At 37.8% G+C, this 27,490-nt stretch overlaps 1 protein-coding gene and 1 long non-coding RNA gene across 5 annotated transcripts in view; one reads left to right on the forward strand and one right to left on the reverse strand.

The window, feature by feature from the left end:
* LIFR (LIF receptor subunit alpha) overlaps nt 1-27,490 on the reverse strand; it is a 76,462-nt gene that overhangs the window by 38,634 nt on the left and 10,338 nt on the right. For all 4 annotated transcript variants that reach the window (XM_031666124.1, XM_009208310.4, XM_009208311.3 and 1 more), the window contains exons 2-5: nt 14,946-15,106; nt 13,179-13,293; nt 11,799-11,938; nt 8,051-8,214 (exon numbers count right to left, since the gene is read on the reverse strand). In XM_031666124.1, coding sequence (XP_031521984.1) covers nt 8,051-8,214; nt 11,799-11,938; nt 13,179-13,293; nt 14,946-15,087 — 561 coding nt within the window. In that variant the 5' untranslated portion in view covers nt 15,088-15,106. The remainder of the gene's footprint in view (nt 1-8,050; nt 8,215-11,798; nt 11,939-13,178; nt 13,294-14,945; nt 15,107-27,490) is intronic.
* LOC116274883 overlaps nt 1-27,490 on the forward strand; it is a 40,884-nt gene that overhangs the window by 12,239 nt on the left and 1,155 nt on the right. The window contains exon 2 of the long non-coding RNA XR_004183694.1: nt 6,980-7,083. This is a non-coding gene — a long non-coding RNA (uncharacterized LOC116274883). The remainder of the gene's footprint in view (nt 1-6,979; nt 7,084-27,490) is intronic.

A 27,490-nucleotide genomic window follows, 5' to 3' on the forward strand; every position in this document is an offset into this window, starting at 1 on the left:
ACCTAAAATAAAATTTGGCGTTTGCCACCTGCATAGCCCATCCTCATCACTCTAGAGGGAGGGCCCTCATCAACAAGTCCTATCCAGAGAAACCAAAGTTCCAATTAGATTAAAAAAAATTTTTTAAGAGCCCCTCACTTAACTATGAGCAGCAACCAGGATGACCAGAAAGTGTACAAGAAATTCTAATATGAAAGTCAATGACCAAAAAGAAAAGAAAAAGAAAAAAATGTGAGGAAACAGGGCACGCAGAAAAAAATTTTTAATCATTAGCATCCTCAGAGATAAGATATTGCATCCATGAAACAAAAACTGTATACATTAAAAAAATCCTTTCTTTCAAAGGATCTTCTATAAATTAATAAACATATGAAGAGAAATTCAATAGCAAGATGCAAAATTCAGTTTAGAAGAAATTTCTCAGAAAATAGAAAATACATAGAAAACAAGAAAGATACAAACAATCAGAGGATTGTTGTGGAAGGTTCACGAAGAACAGAAGTTCTTAAAAAAAAAAAAAAAGGAGAAGAGAGAAGGACCAATCAAAGAAATAAAACAAGAAGTTCCCAAGCTGACACACATGCGTTTTTAGACTGACAGGAGTCCAATGAGTGTCCAGCACAACAGATAAAGATAGATCCACACTAAGAAACAATGGAATCATACCTTCAAAATCTTGACAAAATTTCCCAACCTACAATTTTTACCCAGTTAAACTAGTAATCATGCACGAGTGCAGAACAGACATTTTCATAAATGTGGTATCTCCATGTATTCATTTGGTAAGCATTTTACACTCCGCCCAGTAATGTATGATATGAAAGTTCCAGTTCCTCTGCAACTTCTCAGTATTAGTAATTGACAAGCTTTTAAATTTTTTAAATAATTAAAAGAATAAATTATATTTGCAAGTGAGCTGTTACAGACAGCAGAGAATATCTACAATAGCAAGTAACTACTGGAATACAGTTGGCTCCCCTCTATTCATCGCTCCCATCTGTGGGGTCAACCAACTGTGGATCAAAAATACTTGGAAAAAAATTCGCATCTGTGCTAAACATGCGCAGACATTTCTTGTCCTTATTCCTTAAACAATATAGTATAACAACTACTTACACAACGTTTACATTGTATTAGGTATTACAAATAATCTAAAGAGGGTTTAAAATATACAAGAGAATGCCCGTAGATTATATGCAAACACTACACCATTTTACATCAGGAACTTGAGCATCTTTGAATTCTGGTATCTAAGGGAGGTCTGGAAGCAATCCCCCAAAAGATATCAAGGGACAAGTGCATACGCTTCCACAAAAATGAGGAAATAAGAGAAAAACTGGAGATTTAGCAAAAAGAAGATCCATCTTAAGACAAACTTGTAGGAAATACCCTAGATGATGGAGACCCCTTGGACCACAGCTTCCTAAGGAATGTGTTGAAAGACACTGAGGTCTATCTTGAGTGAGCTATAAATATATCTAGGTATTAATCCATTCAAACCTAGAACTGATCGGCAGGGGTTGAGGCTACTGGAGCCTCTGTGATGCCTCTGGCCACAAGCGGTCTCGGCTATTTTACCACACTCTGTGCTATACAAATATTATCAGTGTCTGTATGAAACCTTCTGTGAATAAGGTTGGGAAGCCAGTCAGAAGGCCCTCAGAGAGATTTATTTGCAAAGATAAAACTGATAAAGTACTTCGTATATTTGAAAATTGCAAGGAGATCTACACTGCCTGCAAAGAATTTAGGATTAAAGTGATGAAGCAGAGAAATAAACAAAAAAACAAGATAATATAAGGAGTGGACAAAAAAATGTGGATATTTTTTATAGGCCATAATACAAATGATGAATACTGTTCTACCAAAAATTATCATAGATTCCACTGGAAAAAGATAGGAAAATGGCAGGCTGCAGGGAGAAGGAGGCAGAGGGAGGAGCAGAAAGAGATAAGGCGGTGGGGTTAGAGGAGAAAAGGGAGGGGGGCTGCTATCAAGAAAGAGCAACATAAGCATGCTATTTGGAGAAATGAAGATAAATAATGAAAGGAATCAGTTAAAAGAGTTGAAACAGGTTGTTTCCAGGGAAAGTCAAGGAGGAGTATTTGTGTGGGGGCAGCAGTGCCTAGTGAGCTCTTCCCGGTGTGCGCAGCACACAGCTCCCACTGCTGGACACAGAGACCATGCACAGACAAGCGCCTCACAAATCAAACATGAATACAAAGCATTCTTGATTTTTAAATTTTAAAATAATAGCCTTATTACAAAATAATAGAATTAAAACATCATAAAATGATCACAAGCAATTTTGTCTTAAATACTAACATTAATAACATACTATTAATAAAAATGTCCTGGGGCATTTTCCCTTTACAGTTCTAAAGAAATGTGTTCTTTCTCATTGCTTCTTGCTATTATTTTCCCAAACAAATTTTTTCCCAAAAGTAGGGAATTACTGTCTTGTCATTGGCTGACTTACGCATGTTGTAGAATGAGCTATATGGTTTTAGCATAACAGTCCCTTCATTTAAGTCTGATTTCACTCACATTTCAGAGTGTCCCTCTTTAATTCTAGTATTCTCTAGTTAGTTCCTCCTCAAGTTACCTTAAAAATAAAAAAGCCTTGTCCCTATCCATCTGACAAAGGGCTAATATCCAGAATCTACAAGGAACTTAAACAAATTTACAAGAAAAAAATCAAACAACCCCATCAAAAAGTGGGCAAAGGATATGAACAGACAGTTCTCAAAAGAAGACATTTATGTGGCCAATAACAAAAAGCTCATCATCACTTGTCATTAGAGAAATGCAAATCAAAACCACAATGAGATACCATCTCATGCCAGTTAGAATGGCGATCATTAAAAAGTCTGGAAACAACAGATGCTGGAGAGGATATGGAGAAATAAGAATGCTTTTACACTGTCGGTGCGAGGGTAAATTAGTTCAACTATTGTGGAGGACAGTGTGATGATTCCTCAAGGATCTAGAAGCAGAAATACCATTTGACCCAGCAATCCCATTACTGGCTATATACCCAAAGGATTATAGATCATTCTACTATAAAGACACGTGCACACATATGTTTATTGCAGCACTATTCACAATAGCAAAGACTTAGAACCCACCCAAATGCCCATCAACGAGAGACCGGATAAAGAAAATGTGGCACATACACATCATGGAATACTAAGCAGCCATAAAAAAGGATGAGTTCATGTCCTTTGCAGGGACGTGAATGAAGCTGGAAGCCATCATTCTCGGCAAACTAACACAGGAACAGAAAACCAAACACAGCATGTTCTCGCTTATAAGTGGGAGCTGAACAATGAGAACACATGGACACAGGGAGGGGGACATCACACATTGGGGCCTGTCAGGGATTGGGGGGCTAGGGGAAAGATAGCATTAGGAGAAATACCCAATGTACATGATGCACTGATGGGTGCAGCAAACCACCATGGCACATATATACCTATGTAACAAACCTTCAGTTTTGCACATGTATCCCAGAATTTAAAGTGTAATAAAAAAAATTACAAAATTAAAAAAATAAATAAATAAAAAAGACTCATCCCTAAAGGGAATAGTGACAAACAATATTTGTTTAGCAGCTTTACAGATATACTATTTACTTTGCAGACCCTAGAGCAAATATTGCCACTGTACCAATGATAAAAATGAGGTTTGAGGAGTTATCCTAAGCCCATAAGTGGTAACCCAGAGTGCAAAATGTTAGGCCATAATGACAAGTTAAGCAATATAATTTAAATAAATAATAGCTTTAAGACAGCACTGGTAGAGCTGTATCAAAGTTAGCTGCAAATTAGATTAACAGACAAGACTTGCCATGAGAATCAAGAAAAGTGAAAGTTTGTAGGCTGAATTAAGATGGGCTTTAAGGCCGGGCGTAGTGGCTCATGCCTGTAATCCCAGCACTTCGGGAAGCTGAGGCGGGTGGATCATGAGGTCAGGAGATGGAGACTATCCTGGCTAACACGGTGAAACCCCGTCTCTACTAAAAATACAAAAAATTAGCTGGGTGTGGTGGCTCGTGCCTGTAGTCCTAGCTACTGGGGAGGCTGAGGCAAGAGAATTGCTTGAACCCGGGATGTGGAGGTTGCAGTGAGCCGAGATTGTGCCACTGCGTTCCAGCATGGGCAACAGAGCGAGACTCTGACTCGAAAAATAAAAAAAGGATGGGTTTTAAAATAAGGAGTAGGCAGTCTGGGCAAAAAAGTGAGACCCCATCTCTATAAAAAATGGAAAAAAAAAAAAAAAAGTTGGGCACAGCTGCATGCATCTGTAGCCCCAGCTACTCAGGACACTGAGGCAAGAGTATCCCTTGAGCCTAGGAGTTTGAGGCTGCAGTCAGCTATATGATAATGCCACTGTACTCCAGCCGAGGTGACAGAGCAGAACCCTATCTCTAAAAACAAAACAAAACAAAACAAAACAAATAAAATAAAATAAAATAAAATAAAATAAGGGGTAGGATTTGACCTGGGTCTTGAAATGTAGGTTCAAGTAGGATATGTGAGAAGGAAGAGGATGACATTTTAAATTTAAAAAATATACATATTTCTTATAAAATATAAATTGTAGCAGTTAAGAGAAGACTCGGAAACCAAGCTGCCTGGGTTGGAATCCTGACTCCACCAAAGTCTTCCTGTGACTCTGTTACCATCTGTAAAATGGTAATAATAATAGTATCACCCTCCTGGGACTGTTGTGAGGATAAAAAGAATCAAGGTATACAGTAATGTGCTATATAACAATATTTCAGTCAATGTGGGCCCACATATACCATGGTGGTCCTTTAAGATTATAATGGAGCTGAAAAATTCCTATTACCAAGTGACATCATAGCTAACATAATGGCATAGTGCAACATATTACTCATGTGTCTGTAGCGATGCTGGTATAAACAAACCTACTGTGCTGCTGGTATAAGAGTATAACACATGTAATTGTACTCTGTACATAATACTTGATAATGATAACAAATGACTATGTTACCGGTTTATGTATACAGTGTACTACACTTTCTATCATTATTTTAGAGGGTACTCCTACACGTTTTTAAAAGTTAACTGTAAAACAGCCTCAGGCAGGTCTTTCAGGAGGGATTCCAGAAGAAGGCCTTGTTACCAGAGGAGATGAGAGCTCCACACATGTTACTGCCCCAAAGACCTTCCAGTGGGACAAGATGTGGAGGTGGAAGACTGTTACACTGACGATCCTGGCCCTGTGTCGGCCTAGGCTAATGTGTGTGTTTTTGTCTTTGTTTTTAACAAAATAGCTTATAAAGTTAAAGAAAAATAATTTTTAAAAATACAAACAAGCTTATAGAGTAAGGATATAAAAATATTTTTGTACAGCTGTACAATGTATTTGTTTCAAGCTAAGTGTTAATACAAAAGAGTCAAAACATTTTTAAAAATTAAAAGTTCTAAAGTAAAAAAGTTACAGTAAGCTAAGGTTAATTTATTACCAAAGAAAGAAAAAAAGTTTTATAAATTTAGTGTGGTCTAATTGTACTGTGTTTATAAAGACTACAGTGGTGAAGAGTCATGTCCTAGGCCCTCACATTCACTCACTGACTCACCCAGAGAAACTCAGTCCTGCAAGCTCCATTCACGGTAAGTGCCTTATACAGGTGTACCATTTTTTATCTCTTTAAACATTTTATTGATACATAGTATTTATGGGATACATGTGAGTATTGATTACATGTACAGAATGTGTAATGATCAAGTCAGGGTATTTGGGGTATCCATTATCTTATGAGTATCATCATTTCTATGTGTTGGGAACATTTCAAGTCTTCTAGCTACTTTGAAATATATAATACATGGATGCTAACTACAGTTACCCTACTTGGCTATCTACCATTAGAACTTATATCTTCTATCTAACTGTATATTTGTACCCATTCACCAATCTCTCTTCCTGCCCCTGTCCCACCAACACACCCTTCTCAGCCTCTAGTATTTATCATTCTATTATTAATAATATCTCTACCTCCATGAGATCAGCTTTTTTAGTCTCCATGAGTGAGTAAAAACATATTATATTTATCTTTCTGTGCCTGGCTTATTTCACTTAGCATAGTGGCCTCCAGTTCCATCCTGGTTGCTGAAGATGACATGATTTCATTCTTTTTTTATGGCCAAACAGAATTCCATTGTGTATATATATCACATTTTCTTTATCCACTCATCTACTGAGGGACACTTAGGTTGATTCCATGTATTTTCTATTGTGAATAGTGCCATGATAAACACATGAATTCAGGTAACCCTTTAATATACTGATTTCTTTTCCTTTGGACAGATACCCAGAAGTGGGACTGCTGGATCCTATAAGAGTTCTCTTTTTAGTTTTTTGAGGTATCTCCATACCGATTTCCATAGTAGTTGTACTAATTTACATTCCCAATCACATTGTATAAGAGCTTCCCATGTTCCACATCCTCACCAACCTGTAAGTTTTTTTGTCTTTTTAATAAAAGCCATTCTAACAGAAGTGAGTTAATTTGACTGTGGTTTTAATTTGTATTTCCCTGGTAAGTAGTGATGTGGCTGCATTTTTTCATGTACCTGTTGTCCATATGTCTTCTTTTGAGAAATGTCTATTCATGTCCTTTGCCCACATTACAATGGGAGTATTAATTTTTAAATTGTTGAGTTGTTTTAGTTTACGGTAGATTCTTGATATTAGTCCTTTGTTGGACAAATAGTTTGGACATGTTTTCTCCCATTCAACAGACTGTCTCTTTACTCCGTTGCATTCTAGTCTCAGCAGCTGCAGTCTGCGCTTCTCTCATGCTTCAGCCTTAGCAGCGGCACATCATGCCCCACTTGTGCTTCAGCAGCCACAGGCAGGGGACTCCGGGCACATGGAATACACTTTAGCAGTGGGGCCACTGCTGGTGTTCTGCTGGCTGCCTCACTTTCCTCTCCCTCCCCTGCTTTAGGTGCTTCCTGTCACTTCTCTTGAATCCCGATGCTCTCTCTAGGATGATCTATTTGAAGTGTGACTATCTACTACTCCCTATCTTGCTTCTTTGTTGTAGAGAAGGTGAGTACGAGATGCCTCTAGTCAGCCATCTTGAAGCCCCTCCTCCATTTAAAGTCTTCTATACCATATTTTAACATACCTTTTATATATTCAGATACAGAAATACTTACCGTCATTACAATTGCCTCCATTATTCAGTACAGTAACACACCATACAGGTTTGTATGTGGCCTAGAAGCAACAGGTTATTGTCCCATATAGGCTAGGTGCTAGCTGACTAATGTTATTTTAGGAATGAAATACATGGGTTGTCAAAGAGAAACAATAAGAAAGTATGAAATATAGAATAATCTTTTCTTATTATCTTTACTAATCTATGTACTTGAGCAACTTGAACAAATTGTAAAATCACAAGATGGTCTTCTAATTCTTAAACCTGTAACTAAGCAAACTCCAAATCTATCAAGAAAAAGAGTAAAAGGCTGAAAGGGAGCATTTCCATGTAACAGCTATCAAATTTTTCATACCTGTTGTTCATGACTCCTTAGAGGTCATTCATAAACAGGATTGAAAAAACGAGAGAGAGAAAAAGCGTGTACTGATAAATTCGAGCTTATAGATTTATAAAAAAATGCTCTATGGCTAAACTCTGGCTAAATATGCTTCAAAACATTAGACAAAGGTAAAATAATACACTAAATTAAATGTATACTTTCATTTACATAAAAACATGCATATAAACCAGTCCAGACAGGAATACACAAAAACAGTACTTACTATGTTCAGATGGTAGAATCACGGCTTATTGCTCCCCTAATTTCCTAAGCTATCTATAACGGTTACACATCTTTTAATAATTAACAAGTGATTTTTAAATGATGCATGATGTTTTCAATGAACCCTGAAAGGTATTTGATTTACTTCCTAAATAATCCAAAAGTTCACTGATACCACCTTAAGACTTCCTGAAAAAAAAAGTATTCAGTTTCTTTAATGTCATAGGAAGAAAATCTATGTTCAAACTTACTAATTTTACGAGCTCCATACTCTCTTTACGTAGAATTTTAATTTCCCAGATAACATTTGAGTGGTGTGGAAAAACTGAACCCCTGTCATTCCACTTTAGGTATAATGTAGAGGTTGAGAAATCAGCAGACAAATTCAAGATCTCTGGAGTATCTGGAATTAAGGCTTTAAAAAAAGGAAACAAAAGAGAAAACTTAGTAAAATAAGTAATGATTTTTCATACTGTAACTCTGCTAATCAACTACTTATAAACTCTATTTCTTCTTGATCAAAAAATCAACACTCAAGATTTAAAAGGAAACTCTAGAACCTAGTAATCCTGGCTGCAGTAAAAAGGACATGGACTGAGATGCCATATAAGGAAAAGATAAAATGTCATGGACATTTCAAAGAAAGGACTGGATCAAAGAAATGAAGGGTTGGTTCTAATGATAAAGGGAAACAACCAATATTCTCTCAAATTTCTGAAAAAGGGGAACAAATATATTATTTATTTGTAGAGGTAGCTCCCCATACTTAATCAGCCAAATTTAAGAAAATTATTTATTAGCTGGCTGTTTCAAATCCACAGCACATTTTCTAATACAAACAGCAACTAGGTTTCTATAGTACAATAGTGTCATTTAGTTAGGAACCTACAGGTAGGCAACATCAGAGAGAAGAAAACAAGCTTCCTCTGTATGGCTGTAGGCTACCCTAAGAAAATGACAAAATATAGAAAGTTTGTTTTGGTAAAGGCTTCTCTCTGTTTTCTCTGCAGCTGTCTCAGGCATCTCCTGGTGTCAGAGTCCCTCACGCTGGGGGATGTCAACCACTTGAGAAATGCTATGGGCATTACTGATTTTAGATACCATTAAATAGTAGCAGGATTGTCTCAGTGACTAAGGCATTGAATTAAGAAGTCAATGGTTACTTGCGGAAGTAGCAGGTTGGAAGATGTAAGAAGTAGCAGGATGTAAGAAGTATGTCAGAAAGGCTCCTTTATCAGTGGTATGCAACACAGACTGAGGGGGATTGAGACAGGTGATAAGGTGACCAATTAGGAGACCACTGGAGCAATCCTGGCTAGAGTAACAAGGATATAAACTAAGATGCCATCTAAGGAAAAGATGTCATGGACATTTCAAAGAACTGACTAGATTAAAGAAAAAAAGGGTTGGTTCTAATGCAAAAGGGAAACAACCAATATTCTCTCAAGTTTCTAGCTCAGAAAGCAGCAAAAGGAGCAAAAGGAATTGGGAGTCACTGTGAAGAGACACAGAAGCCTGGCTGTGGATGAGTAAGTGTCAGGGGAAGAAGACATCACGGAGTCAGAACCGTGGATGTAGACTTAAAAGGAACTCACTGAGTGTAGTGGAAGAAAAGAGCATGAACACACAGATATAAACCAGCCAAAGCTCCTTTTAGGGGCTGCGGATAGAAAATTACACCTTCGAAGAACGAAAAACACCAACATGAATCCAGAGAGGGAATCCTAGAAGCAGAAGGAAACCAGAGAAAATCCAGGATCATCAAAATAAAAACAAATAGTTGTTATCTGGGCCAAAAAGAACAGTTTATAGAAGACGACTGTGGAAAAACCATTGGCAAGGCTACTGTTAATATCTGAGAAAGAAGTTTAGGAGAACAGTGGGCTCTGAAGCTGCATTACAAAAGGTAAAGAAAAAAAAAATCCATGCTCGAAGGTTTGGGCATCTCCTAGGGAGAATCCAGGACACTAAAAAAGGTAGCATGAAGAATAATGTATCCTTGAAAATCATTACATCTCCCTAATGACAGATAAATCATGGAAAATTTTGAACCAATGGAAAACAAAGAAGGTATGAGCACGTTCCATTCTATAAAATGTAGGCTTTCTGGTTTGAGAATCAGAGAGACTTGGACTTTCTTCCATGTTCCTTCCTTAAATAACAGTAAAGTAAAGATGAGTTAGAAGAAATTCATAGACTCATCCTTTCTTGCCTCATTTCTATCCTAGAAGCTCAAGGACCAATTACATCTAGTCATGGTAAGCCCAAAACTGCAGGAGAGCGCAGGGCTAGAGTAGTTGAATATGCTAAACAACAAAAAGGGCAGAACAAACCAATACACATTGATCTCGGAACTTAAAAATAGTTCTTAAAAATACATTTAACTAAAATTTGCCCTATACAGTGTTTGATACTGGATTTATGTAAAGTGTTTAGGGCTGTACACGACACAGAACATGTGGATTTACAGTCTAAACTACAGAGCAAAGTCAACAGTTACACCAGTTATACAGCTGTATAAGGACAGTGGAGGATGCTTCATAAAGAGATTATAAGTGGGCAGCTGCTTGTGAAAAAGGAAAAATGCAGACAAATGAGAGGTAAGAAGTTAATTTAGCACCAGGACAGGGAAAGTTCAGGGTGCCAGTGTGACCAGAAAAGAGCAAGAGGCTTCCAAGAACACGGCTCTTCTTTCAAATGATTCAGTATGTCACATGATGTAGTAACTTACAATTTATGAAACATGGGAGTATTGTACTAAGACAATGCTCATCTTTAAAATGCTTCTCTCCCTGAAAAGTCCACATAATTTACATTTTATTTAAATAGCAGTGGGCTACTCTTAAAAACACAAGTCATATCCAACATTTCAAGCTAAAGACAGTAATGACCATAATTACAAATACAAGGATTTTAAACAGCCACTGTTCCCTTTCTTTTCTTTATAGCATATAGGGAAGTTTCCCCTAAGCTCCCATCAACTACCATCTTCATTTTGTGCTAAACAGACATGTGAGGACAATGCTAACTTGCTTTCTAGAAACTCAGGGAAGAAATTTAATGAAAGTCTTTCTTATTTTCTTCTAATGCTAATTCAGCTTTACCCATAAACTACACGCTCTTGCTTCCTTAGGACATCAGGAGGTAAGAGTTTTCCCAGCTTTTTTACAGGACCCACGTTATTTATTCTGCTTCAGAATGACCCAAATTTTCAGGTGATTTTAAGAAATGCAGACATTAAAAATCTTAAGAATTTTTCATGCTTACACAAGGGAAGTACAAACTTTACTCTCTGTGTGTGTGTATATATACACAAAATCTTGTTTGCTTTATGTAATTTCAAAAGCATCTTTAGATCCACAGACACTCAATTTTCATACTTTTATTTAGTAGCAAATTGTCAAGAGACCCAGATTCTCTAAAGGACAGCTATACATGCATTGCAGAGCTTCTAGGTGCTCAAAGATTTGCTGATGTATCCATCTCCTCTCTTCCTTACACTCACCTAATTTGCTTTTCAATTTTCTTACCCCAATACTGTCATTCTAATCACAATCAGGACCATTATTATTTATAATGCTACCAATACATTACATGATATGTAAAATACAAGGAACTATTAATCGACTGAGTCTTCTAGAGTCTGTCTTGATTTGCCTTTCTGATTCTAATATTGTCATTTTTCAGTAGCTTCCCAGACAAGACTATGCCTTAGAGCGAGGGGCATTTGAGAAATTCTGGAAGGTACGCAGGAGTCAAGGGGGCTAAGGAAAGAGTATGGAACTGAGGGAAGGAGCTTGAATTCTGGGATATTTTGATTGGCCAGAAGAAAGTTTGCTTCCTTCTGATCTTGGCTACCATTTACAATTCATAGGAAGGTTGCTGAGTGAATTAAAAGTATCAGCATAACACATGAAATTCAAAGAACTAGAAAGCACCACAATACTAACAAATGACACTTGAGTTACTTTAAAATCGAGTTTGTTTGCAAATACTTACAAACGTTTTGTTCATTTAGTGTGAATTTACTTGTAGAACTTCCAAAATCATGTAGAGAATTTATTGTTATTTCATAATCACCATGTGAAAGAGCTGGAATTTTAATATTTGTTTTCTCTAGTTGATAACAAGAATGGGACCTGTAATAAGAAGAAATTGAATTTTAATTAGCAAATAAAATTAATAGTATAATTTTCATAAAAATTTGGTTAACACAAAATACAAAGGAAAAAACTTTATGCCCTTTTTGTTGCAAAAACATGATAGGTTGTACTGCATTTTAAGACTGAAAAAACAGATTGGTAGTAATTTTACCAATGTAGGGGTAGGAAAAACAACTACATTGTACCAAAAAGTAGAGTAAGCACAGAGGACTCCATATAGCTGGAGTTTTTGCATGCCTTTCAAAATCCCACCTCAACCTTCCCTTTGTAGGCTGACTTCCACTGCTCACGCTCCACCCCTTCACTGGGGGACCAGCACATCACAGCGCTCCTCATGCTAGGATGATGTTCAATGGATGCTGATGAAGGAAATGAAACTGGCAACTCCTCTGCTCCTCTGCCTTGGCTCACGGTTTATTCTTAACAGAACTTCCTCTTCAGTTCTGTTTCTAAAATACTTCCAGTTCCCCTGGTATCTCTGGGTGCTTAGGACTCTGGACGTGAATGGGTCCAGCTCATCTCCTTCTAAACCTCTCACATGGCAAGGCTTCTTTAGGCATCAGCAATGAACACCTGAATTCTCCAAATCATGCCATCTCATACATTTAAGCCATTGTACGCAAAATTCTTTCAAGGTGCAATGTCCTCCTATTGCTTTTCTGCTGAGAAAACTAAGTGTGCCTACTCCAGAATTATACCTCCTCTGACAGCCTTTCTGGACTTTCATACTCCTAGTGTACACTCCCTTGAACAAAACCCACAGCATTGCTACTATTTGTTTATTGTGACCAGGGGAGCAGGCGACCAGAACTAACTTCCTCTCTGTTTGGCCTGTGGTGGGCATGTGTGCTCTTCAGTAAACTTTTCAGGGTCCCCTTTCTGGACTCACACTAAGACCATCCTTCCCTGCCTCTCTGAAGCAAGGTATAGCCATGTGGCTTTATTTGGTGGGAAAAATCTGAGTGACAGTCTTATCTACCAGATCAAGAAGGAGGCTCTGAAAGCCAGTGCAGACTCTGTCCCCTCTTCTCACCTTGCTATCACACCTCATAACACCTGGTGCCCTACAGGAGAAAAATGAGGCAGAAGTCATGGCAGACTCTGCTGGACACAGAACACAAGCAGGAAATAACCCTCTAGTTTCACAAGCAACAAGAAAGTAAGAACTGAGGGTCATTTCTGCAATTCAACCTAGCTCATTGTGAATTAAAATTACCTGTTTTCAATGCAAACTTCATAATCAGTACCACGGCCTGTTCCAGAGGGTGCTTTCCAATAACAGTCCCACACTTGCAAATTGTTAGTTACACACTTCAAATCATGAGGAGCTCCTGGAGAAGGAGAAACACACATACACACACACACACACACACACAGAGAATATGCTGAGTAAGTCAACTGCACTCTAAAAGGTCAAGCATTTTCAGTTGTAAGTACAAGCATGTGTGTCTGTAGAGAGCCCATGTTTTTTCAAAAAGATGATCCTGCAGTCATGGGAGTGGACTGGTTTTCTATTTCTTTTTGCAGCTTTGATTAAAAAAAAAACTAAAGGGTAAACTGATGAAAGTGGGCCAGCTACTAGACCATTTTGGGGTTAGGCTGCTATCAAAAATTCCACTTTCAAGCAACTAAGACAAATCAAGGGAGTGAGTGGCTAGTTATGTAGATTCAATAATGGGACCAAGAGAGGGCGTGAGGCTAGATTCTAGCACCTCTTGAATCTTCAATAGCCCCACTTGAGGAAAAAACAAAGACAAAAAACAAAAACAAATAAGTCTTAAGTAAAAATGATGTGCCTTCCAAGTCTTTAAACAAAACTTTGAAACTCCTAGCCACCACCACTTCACTGCTTGCTACCAGACTGCCCCCTTGGTAGAACTCCCATAACTAATCTTTAGGTTATTATGAAGTATATTAAATTTAAACAGTAATAAACTCATGAGTTCATTTGAGAAATGTGTTTTTGGTGTGGGCCTAAACAATTGAAAAGCAACAATTCAAAAGATTACAATCCTACTAGTACTTACATCTATAAAATAACATTGCATCATGGAATATGTAAGCACTATGCAATGAAAAAAGTCACCCTGAAAAAAAATGAGTAAAAAGAAGGGGGGTATAAGAGAGAGGGAAAGAGGGAAGAAAGGAGGGAAAGAAGGGGAAAAGGCAATTACAGAATAAAAAAGGTAGTCCATCTCAGATTCTATAAATGTTTATGAAAAATGTTTTTGTTTTTGTTTTTGTACATGGTTGGTATGATCTTCACTGTAGGAATCAATTATAAAGCTGTTTATATAAGACAGAAAAACGAATATTACATTAAAAGTACTCACATTATAAAGCAGCAATAATCATAATAATAAAGTAATCTAATGAAGGACCTTGGGGAAAAGAGATCTGTTTAAATATGGAAATAATATAAAAACTAAACCAAGGGGCAGGAGGATGATAATTTCTTTATAGAAATAAGCTATAAAATATCTACATAAACATTCTTAATATATTCAAGATGTAACATAATACATTTAAAAGTATTTGGATTTCATTGATATGACATTCTAAAAAGGTAACATTATAGAGACAGAAAACAGTGTCTATGGAGACAAGGCAGCGCTGGCAGGGGATGGGCCCGGGAGGGTTGACTACATAGGAGCCAGGAAGCTTTTGCAGTGCCGGGGCTGTTCCCTATCTTGATTGTGCTGCTGGTTACATAACTATATTCACTGTCAAAACTCACAGAACTGAATCTTAAAAAGGCAAGTTTTATTGAATATAAATTATATCTTATATTTTTATGGCAAAATAATATTTTGATCTATCATTAAGGATCTTTTTAAAAGAACTAAAAGTACATCGAAAAAAGATGACAAAAAAACGAATTTTAACCAACAAAATCCTAAAGGGGTCAATAAAGCAACAAAATTACTTCATCATGGAAATAAAACTGCAATCTGTTCATTCTCTGGAAGGCTGATGCACTTACCCTTTTTCTGGCTATTTACTTGATTCATTAGATATAGAAGAATAAATGTTGATAAGAGCCACTGGAAATTTGAAGCAGTCCTCATTCTTTTATTGTCCACCATCCAGGATGCTCGTTTCAAACACACGTAAATATCCATCATCTGTGCAATGCAATCAGTCCTAGGTTAGGAGAAGAGTTTCAGATGGTGTTCAGATTGTTCTGAAGGCTCACCTTATACTGTGTACACAAACACTCAAATAGATTCTGACAGATTCTGAAACATTGTGCATTTAGAGACTTTGGAGCTACTTAAACTCAAGTTTCCTTGGCTTGTGGAGACATCAATAATTGGACACAGCTGTTGCTTTAGGTATCTACTAGAAGGCCAATTTTCAAATGATGGGCTTCAAGTTCAAAATTATAACTATAATTATAAAATTACAACAAAATTATAAGCACATGGCTATCAACTCTACTCCAACACTACTAAAATGCAGAAAAGCAGTGCATGAGACTGAAGTTTTGACAATTTTAAGTGATACCTGGGGATTGATATTTTTATGTATTTTATTAGTATGTTAACTTGTGTTTAGTCATTTACGACAAGTAATATTAGTTTTGTTTCCCATTTACATGGTGATGGAAAGTTTCTATTTCATATAAATTTAATAATTTAAAGAGAAAAAACTAGGGTAACAGTATGGAGATGTTGCACACTGGACATTTAGGGATCTCCCACAGTAATGAAATTCCCATCCACCCTTCATCCTTTCTTCCTAGGGGGACACCACCAGCAAACAAGGTCCTTCCAATACACTGAAAACTCTTGTGTCAGACCTAAAATTGCCTCATTATATTACAACATTGGCACAGGGCACCAAAGATCACAAAACATATAAGCAAAGGCTAAAATATTAAAGAGAAATTTAGGATAACCAAAAGGAAAATAAAAAGTATTTCCAGAGAAAATGAGGATGATATAGGAAACAAGAAAACTTAAAAGAAAAAAAAGAACCTAAGAAAACTCTAAATAGTATCCTCAGAGTAAACATGGCATAACTATAAAAAACAAGAGGATGCAATAAAAAAGGAATAACAGGAAATAAAAATACCTCTTAGAAGTTAAACATATATTGTCTGATATTAAAAATTAAAATAAGAAAAAGATTGCATAATCTTTCAGAAAAAAATACCAAAAAAAAAAAAAAAAAAAAAGTAGAAGAAAATGTGGGAAAAGAGATGAGAAATGGAGACTCGATAAAGAAAAGGAGATCCAACACTTAAACAACTGGAGTCCATTGAGAGAATTCAAAAAAATATTCTTCTTAGTGAAAGTAGATGGCAAGCTCTCTTCTTGGCTACTGCTAAGTACTGTCAAAAACCCAGGAAATGAATCCCAAATAGCTTAATTATAACCAAAACATGCACAAGGCGTGAGCACACATTTCAAAAGTGTTCTATTATTTTCTGGATGAATGAATAACTTCCTAGTCAATTCCAGAGTCACTGAGTTTACTTCTTAGAATGAAAATGTATTCACAAAATGTCTAAAATGCCAGTTGCCGAATTTATAGAATTACACAACTGTACAAGAATAACTGAGTAATGGAGCCAAACAGGACCCTAAAACTCAAACCCTGACTAAAATAATCATAAACCATATTCACTGACTGGCTAAACATTATCTTGAAATGAAACAGTCCCTCGCTACAAGTTTCGATTATTCTAAAAAGAGACACAGGTCCTACTGCCATGCCAGGAAGAAGGGCAAGAAGGGGTGGAGGGAGGCAGCTGAGGAAGAGCTCTGGACCAGGTGCTTCCAGATTTAGAAGCTAATCTTGGCTCCATTACTAATTAGTGGTATGGCTGAGGGTAAATCACTTAATCCCTCCCTGCCTCAGCCTCAACCATTGCAGCACACAGCCATGCTCTATTCAGGATCCACATAAGAGACTTCCCAAAGTGAAGCTGTAATATTCCATTCCTGCTGGCAGGGAACAGGCATGCAGACAGTAGCGAGCTTGCACAAAGCCTACGCCAGCAACAGCCACGGATCAAAGACTCTGCTGAGGAGGTCAGTGAGCAGGAGGAAGGCAGTGCCCAGGGACAGAAGGATTAAGGGCAGTGTCACCGAAGCCTGCTTAACTTAAGCAGCATAATAAAGAAGACTTCCTGGTGTGATACATTTACACAGAGAATTTTGGGCAATGCAGTATTATGCTTATGACACATCAGACTTCCCTACCAAGCAAAACTTTCAAATGGACTTACTGTGGGCCAGAACAATACATGAACAGAGCCTTCTGAGGTACTTTGAGAAAAAAGGGATGCTTGGGAAGCTTTTCTCTACGCACTCCTGATAGAAATATTGTCAGAATTCACTTTCTTTACCCTGTCAATGCCTTATTCCTTAGAGAAGCACAAATTTTTATAGAATTTCAGGATCTAACTTTCAAAATTAGGATGCGACAACAGGGTGCCAATGCAAATATGCAGCGGCAAAGCAAGGAACAAACGTTTTCACAGCAGGTGCAAACTGCGGCCCCTCTGCCGAGCATAAAAGTGGCAGCCACCAGCCTCATTTTGCCAAAGATGCTGATTTTTCCAGACAAGGTACAAATCTGGCATTTTAAATGAAACACCAAAGTTTGTAAATGTAAGAAAATAATGCATAAGTTGTACACATTCTAAAGGCCAAACAAAACATGCTCATGGGCAGTATCCTTCCTGCCCAAGGATGACCAGTTTGTCTCCTATACTAATTATTTTAAAGGATTTAAGAAGTCAATAAACTCTTCTGCTAAAGAAAAGCAATCACGCAGAATAAATTTATAAGATTGTTGAATGGAAAGAAAAATATCTGGTTCTATTTCTTTACACATATGCTGACCTCAATCTTAGACCATCATGAAGCACAGGCAGAACCTGAGCCTGGGGCCCCACATGGCAAAGTTCGGTCCTGTCAACACATGACCCTGAGCTTTTAAAGGCCTTGTTTGTGAAGATGAGTGTTCATACATGTACCTTGACTTGTATTTTTCTCAACCTTGGGAATTCTGGTTCCAATGTACATGAGGTTTAGGGCCTTTCTGCTGAAGAAAATTAGGAAAAGAGTTGAGAAAAGTAAAGCTAAATACCAGAAACTGTAGTCCCAACACATTTTGTTGCCTATTTTGTCTCTGTTCCTGTCCCCCAACCCCTCTCTATATATACATAAATATGGTGGCGGTGGTGGGGACAGGTAGGTAGAGACAGAGGGGGAAATGTGACAGAGAATAAGTCAGCATGTCCTGCTGGCATGAACCTAAGCCTGATGGCACTGAAGCCTCCAGCCTTGGGTGCAGAAGGAGGCCTCAGGCAACACCTGCACAGTCAGGATATAAGGAATTAAGACTGCCTAAAGCATCTTTTATCTCAAGAATCTACCTTTTTGAGATACAATGAGATAACTCCCTTGTCATTAATTCTCAAAAGAAATTAAATGCTAAGCTGGAACACGTGAAGAAGAAAAGAAAAGACCCTGAACTATTGTAAAGGTAAATAAACCTACGAGTGGGTCACCGATCCACAGGAGTGGAGATGTTGGGAGTTGAGCCAAACAAGGGCAATCACACAGGCAGTAAACAGTATCCGCACTGCTCATTTGTATTCTTCCTAGTGTCCCTTTCTTTACTGTTTCCTAGGAGGAAACATCAACATTGTTTAAAAACTTTAACCAGCAACGATTTTCCTTATCCCATTTCCCTCCCACAAGATCTTAAATTCCTCAAGCATTAGCTCCCAGTGAAGAAGGCTTTTCAGGATCATAAACTCTGCAGTTAGGTAGACTCCATTGTGTTACTGAAGTGAAGTGTAGGGGCTCTTCAAGTTAAATGAAAGAAATACTTATGAAAAACATAAACTTGACCAGACTAAGAAGTTCTATCTGGGAAGACTAGACTGCACAGGAAGGCATGAATAGCTTTTCAGAAAGAGGGAAGCTGCAACAAAGTGATGTTTCAAGGAGATTAACTAGGAGATAGCTGCAGTAACAAAGATGTATGCAAAATTGATCAGTATATAGATCTAGTCCTAGCAAAAATCTAGTCCTCAAAGAGCCCACATAACCCAGCACAAGGAATTTGAAAAGACTGATAGCAAGATGCATCACTGAGAATATCAAAATAACTGTATCAAAGATGTTACAAGTTTCCAGGAGTGGAGGCCATACACAAGGGCTCAGGAATAAAAACAACATCATAATAAATCACTCAAGGCCTCTGTGACTTGCTGTGTGAGTGTGGACAAACCCCCACTGTAACACAGGGATGGTGACAGCACCACCTCCAGAGCAGGTTACAGGTGTACATGAGACTGGGTGTGTGACCCATAAATATTCTTGAGAAGAGGAGGAACACACCAGACTTCTTAGCAATGAAAGCTAAAAAGAACACCTTCCAAAATACAAGTGAAAATTATTTTCACATTTAAATTCTATACTCAAGCTGTTGAGTTGATAACATACATTTTACGAAGACATGCAAGATGTCGAAAGATATATCGCCTTCCATGTACCCATTCTCTGGAAGCTACTGCAGGACATGGTTGACCAAAAGGAGGTACAAAACAAAAAAGAACAAGAGAGAAAATATACAATCCATACAACTGGAGTCGGAACCTACAAAGAGGCCTTGCACACTGCCCCTGCTGCGTGTGTCCGGACCACACTAAAATGGCTGCCATACCACAGCTGCTGGACCCTTCAGCACTCCTCAGGCCAGCACCCATTTTCCCTTCTAATTTCATCTGCACCCTCCTCAAGTCAGCGGTGATGCTCCTAGCAGGGGGTATGTTTGTCATCACCTCTGAGAGTCCCCAGAATGTTAGATGCCATCTTCTGCTGCTTCTACAACACTTTAATTATATTTATGTCACGGGGTTGCACAATTCATGTTCCACAGGCCGAATCTTACCCGCCTCTTGATTTTGTAAATCTTCCTAGAACACAGCCATGCCCATTAGTTTAAGTACAATCTATGTCTACTTTCCCATGACAATGTTAGAGCTGAGAGGCTGGGATAGAGACTGAATGGTCCACAAAGCCTAAAATATTTACTGCCTGGCCCTTTACAGAAAGAGTTTGCTGACTTCTGCTCTACCGCTTCACTTCCCCATCTTGTAATTCTCCCCACAGACTGTCAGATCCCTGAGAGCAAACACATCCCTGAGTTCACGTAACCCTCAGTGTCCAAGCAGTACCTGGCACAGAGCAGACACCAAAAACTCTAAGCCAGCTGGCTGAATTAAAACCAAGGCACAAATGATTATATGCCCACAGTATACTTTCATCATTAGGCTGCATGCTAACCCAAGTACTGCTGACACGAGGAACCTAAGTTAAAGCTCTGGCTCCCAAACTGCACTGACGTATCCCAAGATACCAAAGGAAACTGAAAAGCTATCACAGAATATCTAAGTTTTTGAAGGAAACAAAGCGACATCTGTCCAACATTCTGAAAACCGTTAGTGCAAGGTAGTCCACAGTTTCAATATTTGGTCATGCTACTTTTTTTTATGTGACGTCATATCTTTATCTTTGGTGAAGGGAGGGAGGGACTAGTAATTGCTGGGATAAAACACAAGTACTACCCAAACAAGTCAATGTAGAAATGGAAATGAGGGTGCTGGTTTCCAAGATCTGAGAAGCTATGCAGTACTCAATAGGTTCACACATCTCATCAGTAATTAAGGCTTTTTAAGAATGAAAGAAAAATACTACCATAGGCCCTCCATATCCCAGGGTTCTGCAACCACAGATTCAACCAACCCTGAATTGAAAATATTCAGAAAACAAAACCAATAAAACAGTACAATAATAAAAAACAGTATAAAAACAGTACCGTATAACTGCTCACATAGCATTAACATTGTATGAAAGATGATTTAAAGCATATGAGAGGATAAGCACAGGTTATTTACAAATACCACACCATTTTATATTAGGGACTTGGACATCCAAAGATTTTCACATCTGTGAAGGTCTTGGAATGTGCCCCCACAGAGATAGAGGGACAATTATATTTCTCCTTTTAAGTAGATACACATTATTTCTTCAAACTGCTACTAAAGTGTTTGATCATAAATAGTCATTAAATTGTCTGGACCCAGCTATTTCATAAAGAGAACTGTTAGGTAATTCTTTTGACTACAAGCATCATGAAAAGCATTAACAAAACGCGACGGGCACTGTGAACTGTGACAGTCTGGGAACCTGAGTTAGAGGATAGTACGGCTGCTTAGAGATTCCACTGTATCATGCTTCAATATGCAGTCTGTATGTAGGAGAATAATAATGAAATTTAACATTTGCTACATTATAAAGACAAATCTATCACTGTACATAATGCAGGATATTCATTCCCCAAAATAACTTTTTGGTCTATTATTCAAATAGAATAATCTTGTCAATTTTTTTTTCTTAATTCCTTGGCATTTCCCAGGAACTTTTAAAAATAGACTGTCTTCCAAAGTTTTTGTTTTTCAGGACCCTCCATGTCAATTTTAGTAATCTCCATTGCAGTGTAGACTTCCCTGTTAATTCAAGAGCTGGTCCATTATGAACCTCAGCACATCAAAACAAGTTTGAATATATCATTTCCATGCTTAAAACCCTCCAAAGGCTCCCCACTGCTTCAATACACGGTTCCAGTTCCAGTTCCACACTGCGGGAACAGCCCTTAGAGACGGCCATGAACCCCTTCCTCTCCACACCACAGCAGCTCCCCAAACACTCCACATTCCTTTTGGTCTCAAGGCCTCCCCCAAAACCACTGCCTCCATGGAGGGCCCCCTGCAATGTCTCCTATGCTTCTCATTCTTCCATCTTTCAGGACTCACTCTATCATCATACTTTAGAGTAATATCTGACTACTCATATCCCACCTCAACTACACTATAAGAGTGACTGGTATGTAACAGTCTTCAATAAATATAAACATCTATCAAACAAATGAACTTGTTTCTTCCATTTTAACGATGAAGCACTCTATTATTAAACAACCTGAAGAACATTCCTCCAAGAAATCTTTAACATACAGGAAAACATGACGAAAACTTATCTCTAAAAAGAAACAGGAACATCTCCATTTCCCAGTACTTTTCACTAATACCAAGGATTGTCTTTAAAAAAAAAAAAATTATTTTGTTGGGCCATAAATGGCATTTATTTTCTTGTGTAATTAAAATATCCTTTCATATGTTTATGGTAATTTGCAATGCTTTATTTATAAGTTGTTTATTTTATCTTTTGCCTCTTTTTCTAATTGGGCATTAATCATTTCCTTAATGATTGCTAAGAAAAAAATATTAATATGCATATTAACTATGTTATACACATAGCAAATAGATTTCCCAATCGCTTTTACTCTCCAGTGAGTCTTTTGTTTGACTCTGACTAGATCAGATTTCTCTGTTTTGTCCTTTGCTGTTTCTAACAATAAAGGTTTTTCTCATGCCAGGACTATGCAAATTGTCCTGATACTGCCTTCAAGTCATTTAAGGTGTTTCACATTTTAAGCTTCAAGCCATATAAAATTAATTTCAGTGTACATTTAAGGACCCACCTTTTCAGTTTTCCTATAAATGTTTACCACTTATCCCAACACTATTTATTAGGTAATCCATTCCTTCCCTCACTGACTTGAGATGCCATTAAAATTCTATTCCTACTTAGCATCCTTGGTGGGACTCCTTAGCTAGCCCACTGCTGCTTCTATCCTTCACTTCCTGACTGAACAATATTACCTGTGCTTGTGGCTATAACATCACTCCTATGCTAATTACTTCCAAATCCGTGTTCCCAGGATTGGCCTCTTCCCAGTTACAGACTAACCATTCACCAGATAATTTCTTGCTTACTTACACAAATCCACTCAAGTAAGGTTCCTTCAGGCATGACAAAATATTCTGATGCTTCACATCCACTTGGATATTTCAGATTCCTCAAAAACTCCAGATGTACTGAATTAAACTCACTTCCCCCTCCAAACCTGCTCTTTTGTGCCCCAGTCTTAGCCCATGGCACCAGCGTCTTCTGAGTAATCCTGACTCTTCCTTATTCCTCACACTTCCCACCTGACTTGCCACTTTTACCTAAAACATGCCTTGACTCTTTCTCCATCCTCTCCCTCAAGTCCATTTCTACTGCTCTGGAGGCTCAGGCCCTCCTCAACCTCTGGCATACGTAATTTACAACCATCTGGCAAGGGCCTCATACAATCCATCTTCCATAGTGAGTTGCAAAGCTTTCAATATATCTATATTGAACAACAGCTCAGATATCTGTCCACACTCAAATTCACACGTCTATTCTGCAATCTTCTTCCACCTCTTCTACTCCTTTCCTAGGGGCATCTCTTACCTCTTGGCTCTCAAGCTGACCACTATGTCCAACCAGACACAGTGCTCTGTTTATGCTCCCACTGGACATCAATTTCCCCTTTAGGCATTGATCTTATCATACCAGGTATTACGGAGATCATTCTCCCCCTTTCTTCTTTTGCACTGTAAGCTAAGATCAGAGCCTTATCTTTGTAAAATTCGTACATCTAGGAGTGCTTTACATCCACCACACAAGATTTATTTGGTGACTGAAGCAAATCCATTCAAACAGAGTCCTCGGTGAGGACTTAAAGTATTTTCATGCCACTCAGTTGTTCGTCTACATTCTGAAGAGTAAGCTGATAAACTTCATGCTTTTGAATGAACCTGTTTGCTATACAAAAATTCATTAATAAAAAGAATACTGGCTCAAACTGAAGTTTTTTTGTTTTTTGTTTTTGCTTTTGGGGTTTTTTTGGGGGGGCAATACATAGAGTAAAACTATCCCTAAAGGCCTTTCTAAATTCTAGGAGGGGAAAAAGACTAATTACACAATAATTCCATCCAGGTAACATGCTGGTTTTAGCTAACTCTACCATGTAAAATATAATTTATACATGTATTTCAGATATTAGGCATTATTTATATACTGTTTATTAAGGAGTAGCCACTTTTCTAAGTTTTTTCAACACAAAATTGGATTTAATTTTTGTATCAATCCTATAAGGTCAGTATTATTAGTATTATTTCCCTCTTTTTATAGTAAGAAAACTGAGGCACAGAAAGGTCACATAGCTAGTAGGGAGCAGAGTAGGACCTGCAGCCAACTCTGATTGCAAATCTCAGCTCCAGGCCATTACACTAAACTGTAAAATGAGCAACTAAGCTAGAGTCAGAGTCCTGGACTCCAGTCCCTATTCTACCACTGAATAGGTGACAGGTAGGGGCTCGCAGATAAATGACCTAACATCTCAGGTCTTAGCTCTCAAATTACACAACTAAGACCCAGCACCTGCTTTCCCTACTTTAAGTATCATAAGAAACTTACGGTTGTTTTGTTTTCAGAAAACCTTATTTGTCACCTGCAGGAACAAACTGGTAGATGTACAATGTGACTAGAAATTCGGCTCTACCTCAACCCTGTCCAGTGAATACTGTTGCTGGGGAAACACCACCTGCTCTACCAAGCACTTCCACTAATCACATTGTAACAAAGATCAGACAGCCTATGTTCAGAGAACAAATGGAAAATAACTGCCATCTTACTGTTCTCCCTCCAACTCTAAGTACACTTTTAATTGGTTAAGCTCTCAACTCAGCAGGTGCAAACTCAAACATACTCTAAGAGCCAGCCAGATGAAATAACTGGAGCCGTTCACATGACACATGCTGGCGGGCAGCCCCTCGCCAGCTCCTTGTGTCTGTATTATACCACATGGGATGCATGGCCAGTACAGCCACAGATCTTCCAGTTTTTCCAAAAGAGCAGGAAATCCAGGTTGTTGCTTTTTGAGTTTTTTTTTTTTAAATTAGTATTATTATGAAATCCCCTTATTTTTAAATGCTGGCAATTAATTCCAATTTAAAAAACAAAAACACTATGTGGGCCAAACAAAATACATTTGCAAGCCAAATATAGTTCTTAGGGAGCCAGTTAACCTGTCACAAAATGTATTGGCATTAAAAATTTATTGTCTTGCTGCTGAAATAATCTTAAAATATAAACTGTTTTAAGACCTAGATTTCAATGCACAGAAGTTGACCAAAATGTGCCTGAATGTTTTCTTAACATTCTTTAGGGTCAGAATCTGAAGCTCTCCACTCCAAAATAATTCAAAGTTTTTTTCTTTATGACATTATTTAACCCCAGATATCGAAATCCTAAGCATCATCTTAGATTATGCTTCTCAAAACAACAACTAAAATAAACCCTTTAGCTCTGGCTTCAGACCATGGTCTACAACATCTTCTAAGCAGGTGAAGCATCTTCTATGTAAGAGTGGAATGGAGTATGAAAAACATAACAGCACCTAAAATAACTGATATTTGGCAAAGCTATTTCAGAAAGGGTCATTCTTGTTAAGAAATAAAATCCTACAGACCAGAGGCCTGTGAGCTTGATAACTGATCCCGGATAAGAAGATCAACAGTATTAAGAAAGGAATCCTAGAAGACCTCAGACCCATGCATGTCAGCCCATCCTTAACCTTGACTTGATACGCTGTTGTATTGGGAAAAGCAAGGATCAGAAACAACAAAATGTATCTCTGTTTGAACAAAATCTTTTCTAATACGTGAAAGATGAGTATTAGCAAGGTAAAGAAATTCAAGCTGTGTAAACAGAGTGAAGAGGCTGCTTTGACCACATAATCAGCCTTACTCGGAGTGCTAATTCATAGGATGATGTCAACCTGAACAAAAGTGATATAGACAGATATCAAAGAGTTCTGCTTCTCTTGGTATTTTCGTTAATGAGTTGGATGAAGATATACGAATCATATCTAACTTATCTGTGGAACAACGTATCTCGTGTTCTCAGAGCGTAATGCATATGCTTACATTACTACATATAATATTATATGGCAATGATTTCTAAAACCATCTTTCTCATGATACTAGATACCACCCTGGACAATGTGGAGAAATGGGCAAAACAGCAAATATACAGGGTGTAATAGTAGGATTCTAATAAATAAATCCAATAAAATAATTTAGCATGGACGTCAGGGTCCAAAATGAAATGATAATGTTGATAACAATAACACCTAGAAAATGAACAAATACAGATGGGAGGAGATGTGATTTAGTAGCAACACATGGGAAAACCACAAAAAAATGGTTAATAAGCTGGGCCAATATTGTAAGATGGCCATAAAAATACCAAAAAGGACTACCTTTTTGTCTCCTCACTTTATCAGATGCATAATGTTGAAAATCCTGTCCTCCAGTGGTATTAAAATTGGAGGATTCATTTTTGTTTGAAAAATAAGTAGATAATCTAATATCAAATTATTAACGTGAAACAAAAATTATGATTGTTGGTTTCATTACTGCCCAAGTCATCATAAATTCTTGCTCAATATAAATCTTACTCTAGGCAATCCCATCTCACCATAAGTGCCAGCTACTACCTATTTCATAGAAGTACCCACATGTGGGTACTTTGAACCATATACATAAAACAAGCAAAATTTTAAAACCCTTGAATTATCTGTCAATATTGCAAAATAGAGTGTTTAAAAAAATCAAAATTAAGAAGCTCTGGAAATACTCATTCCACATCTCACAGTACAACAATCAACTCCAGGTAAGAGCAGTCACTCCTTCCTAAGAACATGTGTTCTAGAGTTTTTCATAGTTCTCACCTTTCCTTATAGGTCCTCAAAACTGAGACAAGTTTCAGTTGCCATTTACCATCTAGATTATCACTGTTGTCTATCTTGCAGTAGTGTTAAAAAGAAAGTGACATATTTCTGATTGTCTCTGTATCAAAAGCATAAAGACAAATGGCAGGTCAGGCCTACTTCTGCCATTTATGTAACGTACCCTGTCCCTGTAAGCATTTGAGCTTCTGATTCCAGCAATGCAGCTTGCGGAAAGAACTGAGTACAGCACTCACAGCTTTGACTATTTGTGAGTTGAAAAAGTTTCAAAACAGTCATCTGTAATTTTATTGAAGCTGGCCTTCAGGAAAGGATGAGTTGGCTAAGTCCTAAGTCTAGCCAGTGGCCCAATGTCTATATGTCAACACAGTTTGGTTGCTCTCCAGTCACCATTACATACTCAGTGCAGCTCATACAGTGTTTCTTTGTGAAAAGTAAATCCCCGACCCCCCCCCCCCACAAAAGAAAGCTAACTGCCAGTTCCAGTGGGGGCAAGGGGAGTAAAGTCCACATGAGGCAATGGTATGGGGTAGAACAATGTGAGATAGATAGAAGTAATACGTATCTATATGTACAACTTGTCACCTGCAAGTCTTGTCACCTTCAGATATATGTTCAACTTGTCACCTGCAAGTCTTATAGGTACCTTAAACTATGTCCAAAAATGATTCTTGATTCATAACTCTCCTAAATTTGTTCTTCCCCTAACCTACACCCTCTCAAAATATGGCTAATTTATTCAAGCAAAAAAAGAAGTAAAATGGTGACTTTGCCGTTGGTTACAATCAGTGATGTAACTTATCCTACTATGAATTGTACACA

Source organism: Papio anubis, chromosome 5, assembly GCF_008728515.1.
Source record: "Papio anubis isolate 15944 chromosome 5, Panubis1.0, whole genome shotgun sequence".
In the NCBI taxonomy this organism is placed as follows: Eukaryota; Metazoa; Chordata; class Mammalia; order Primates; family Cercopithecidae; genus Papio; species Papio anubis.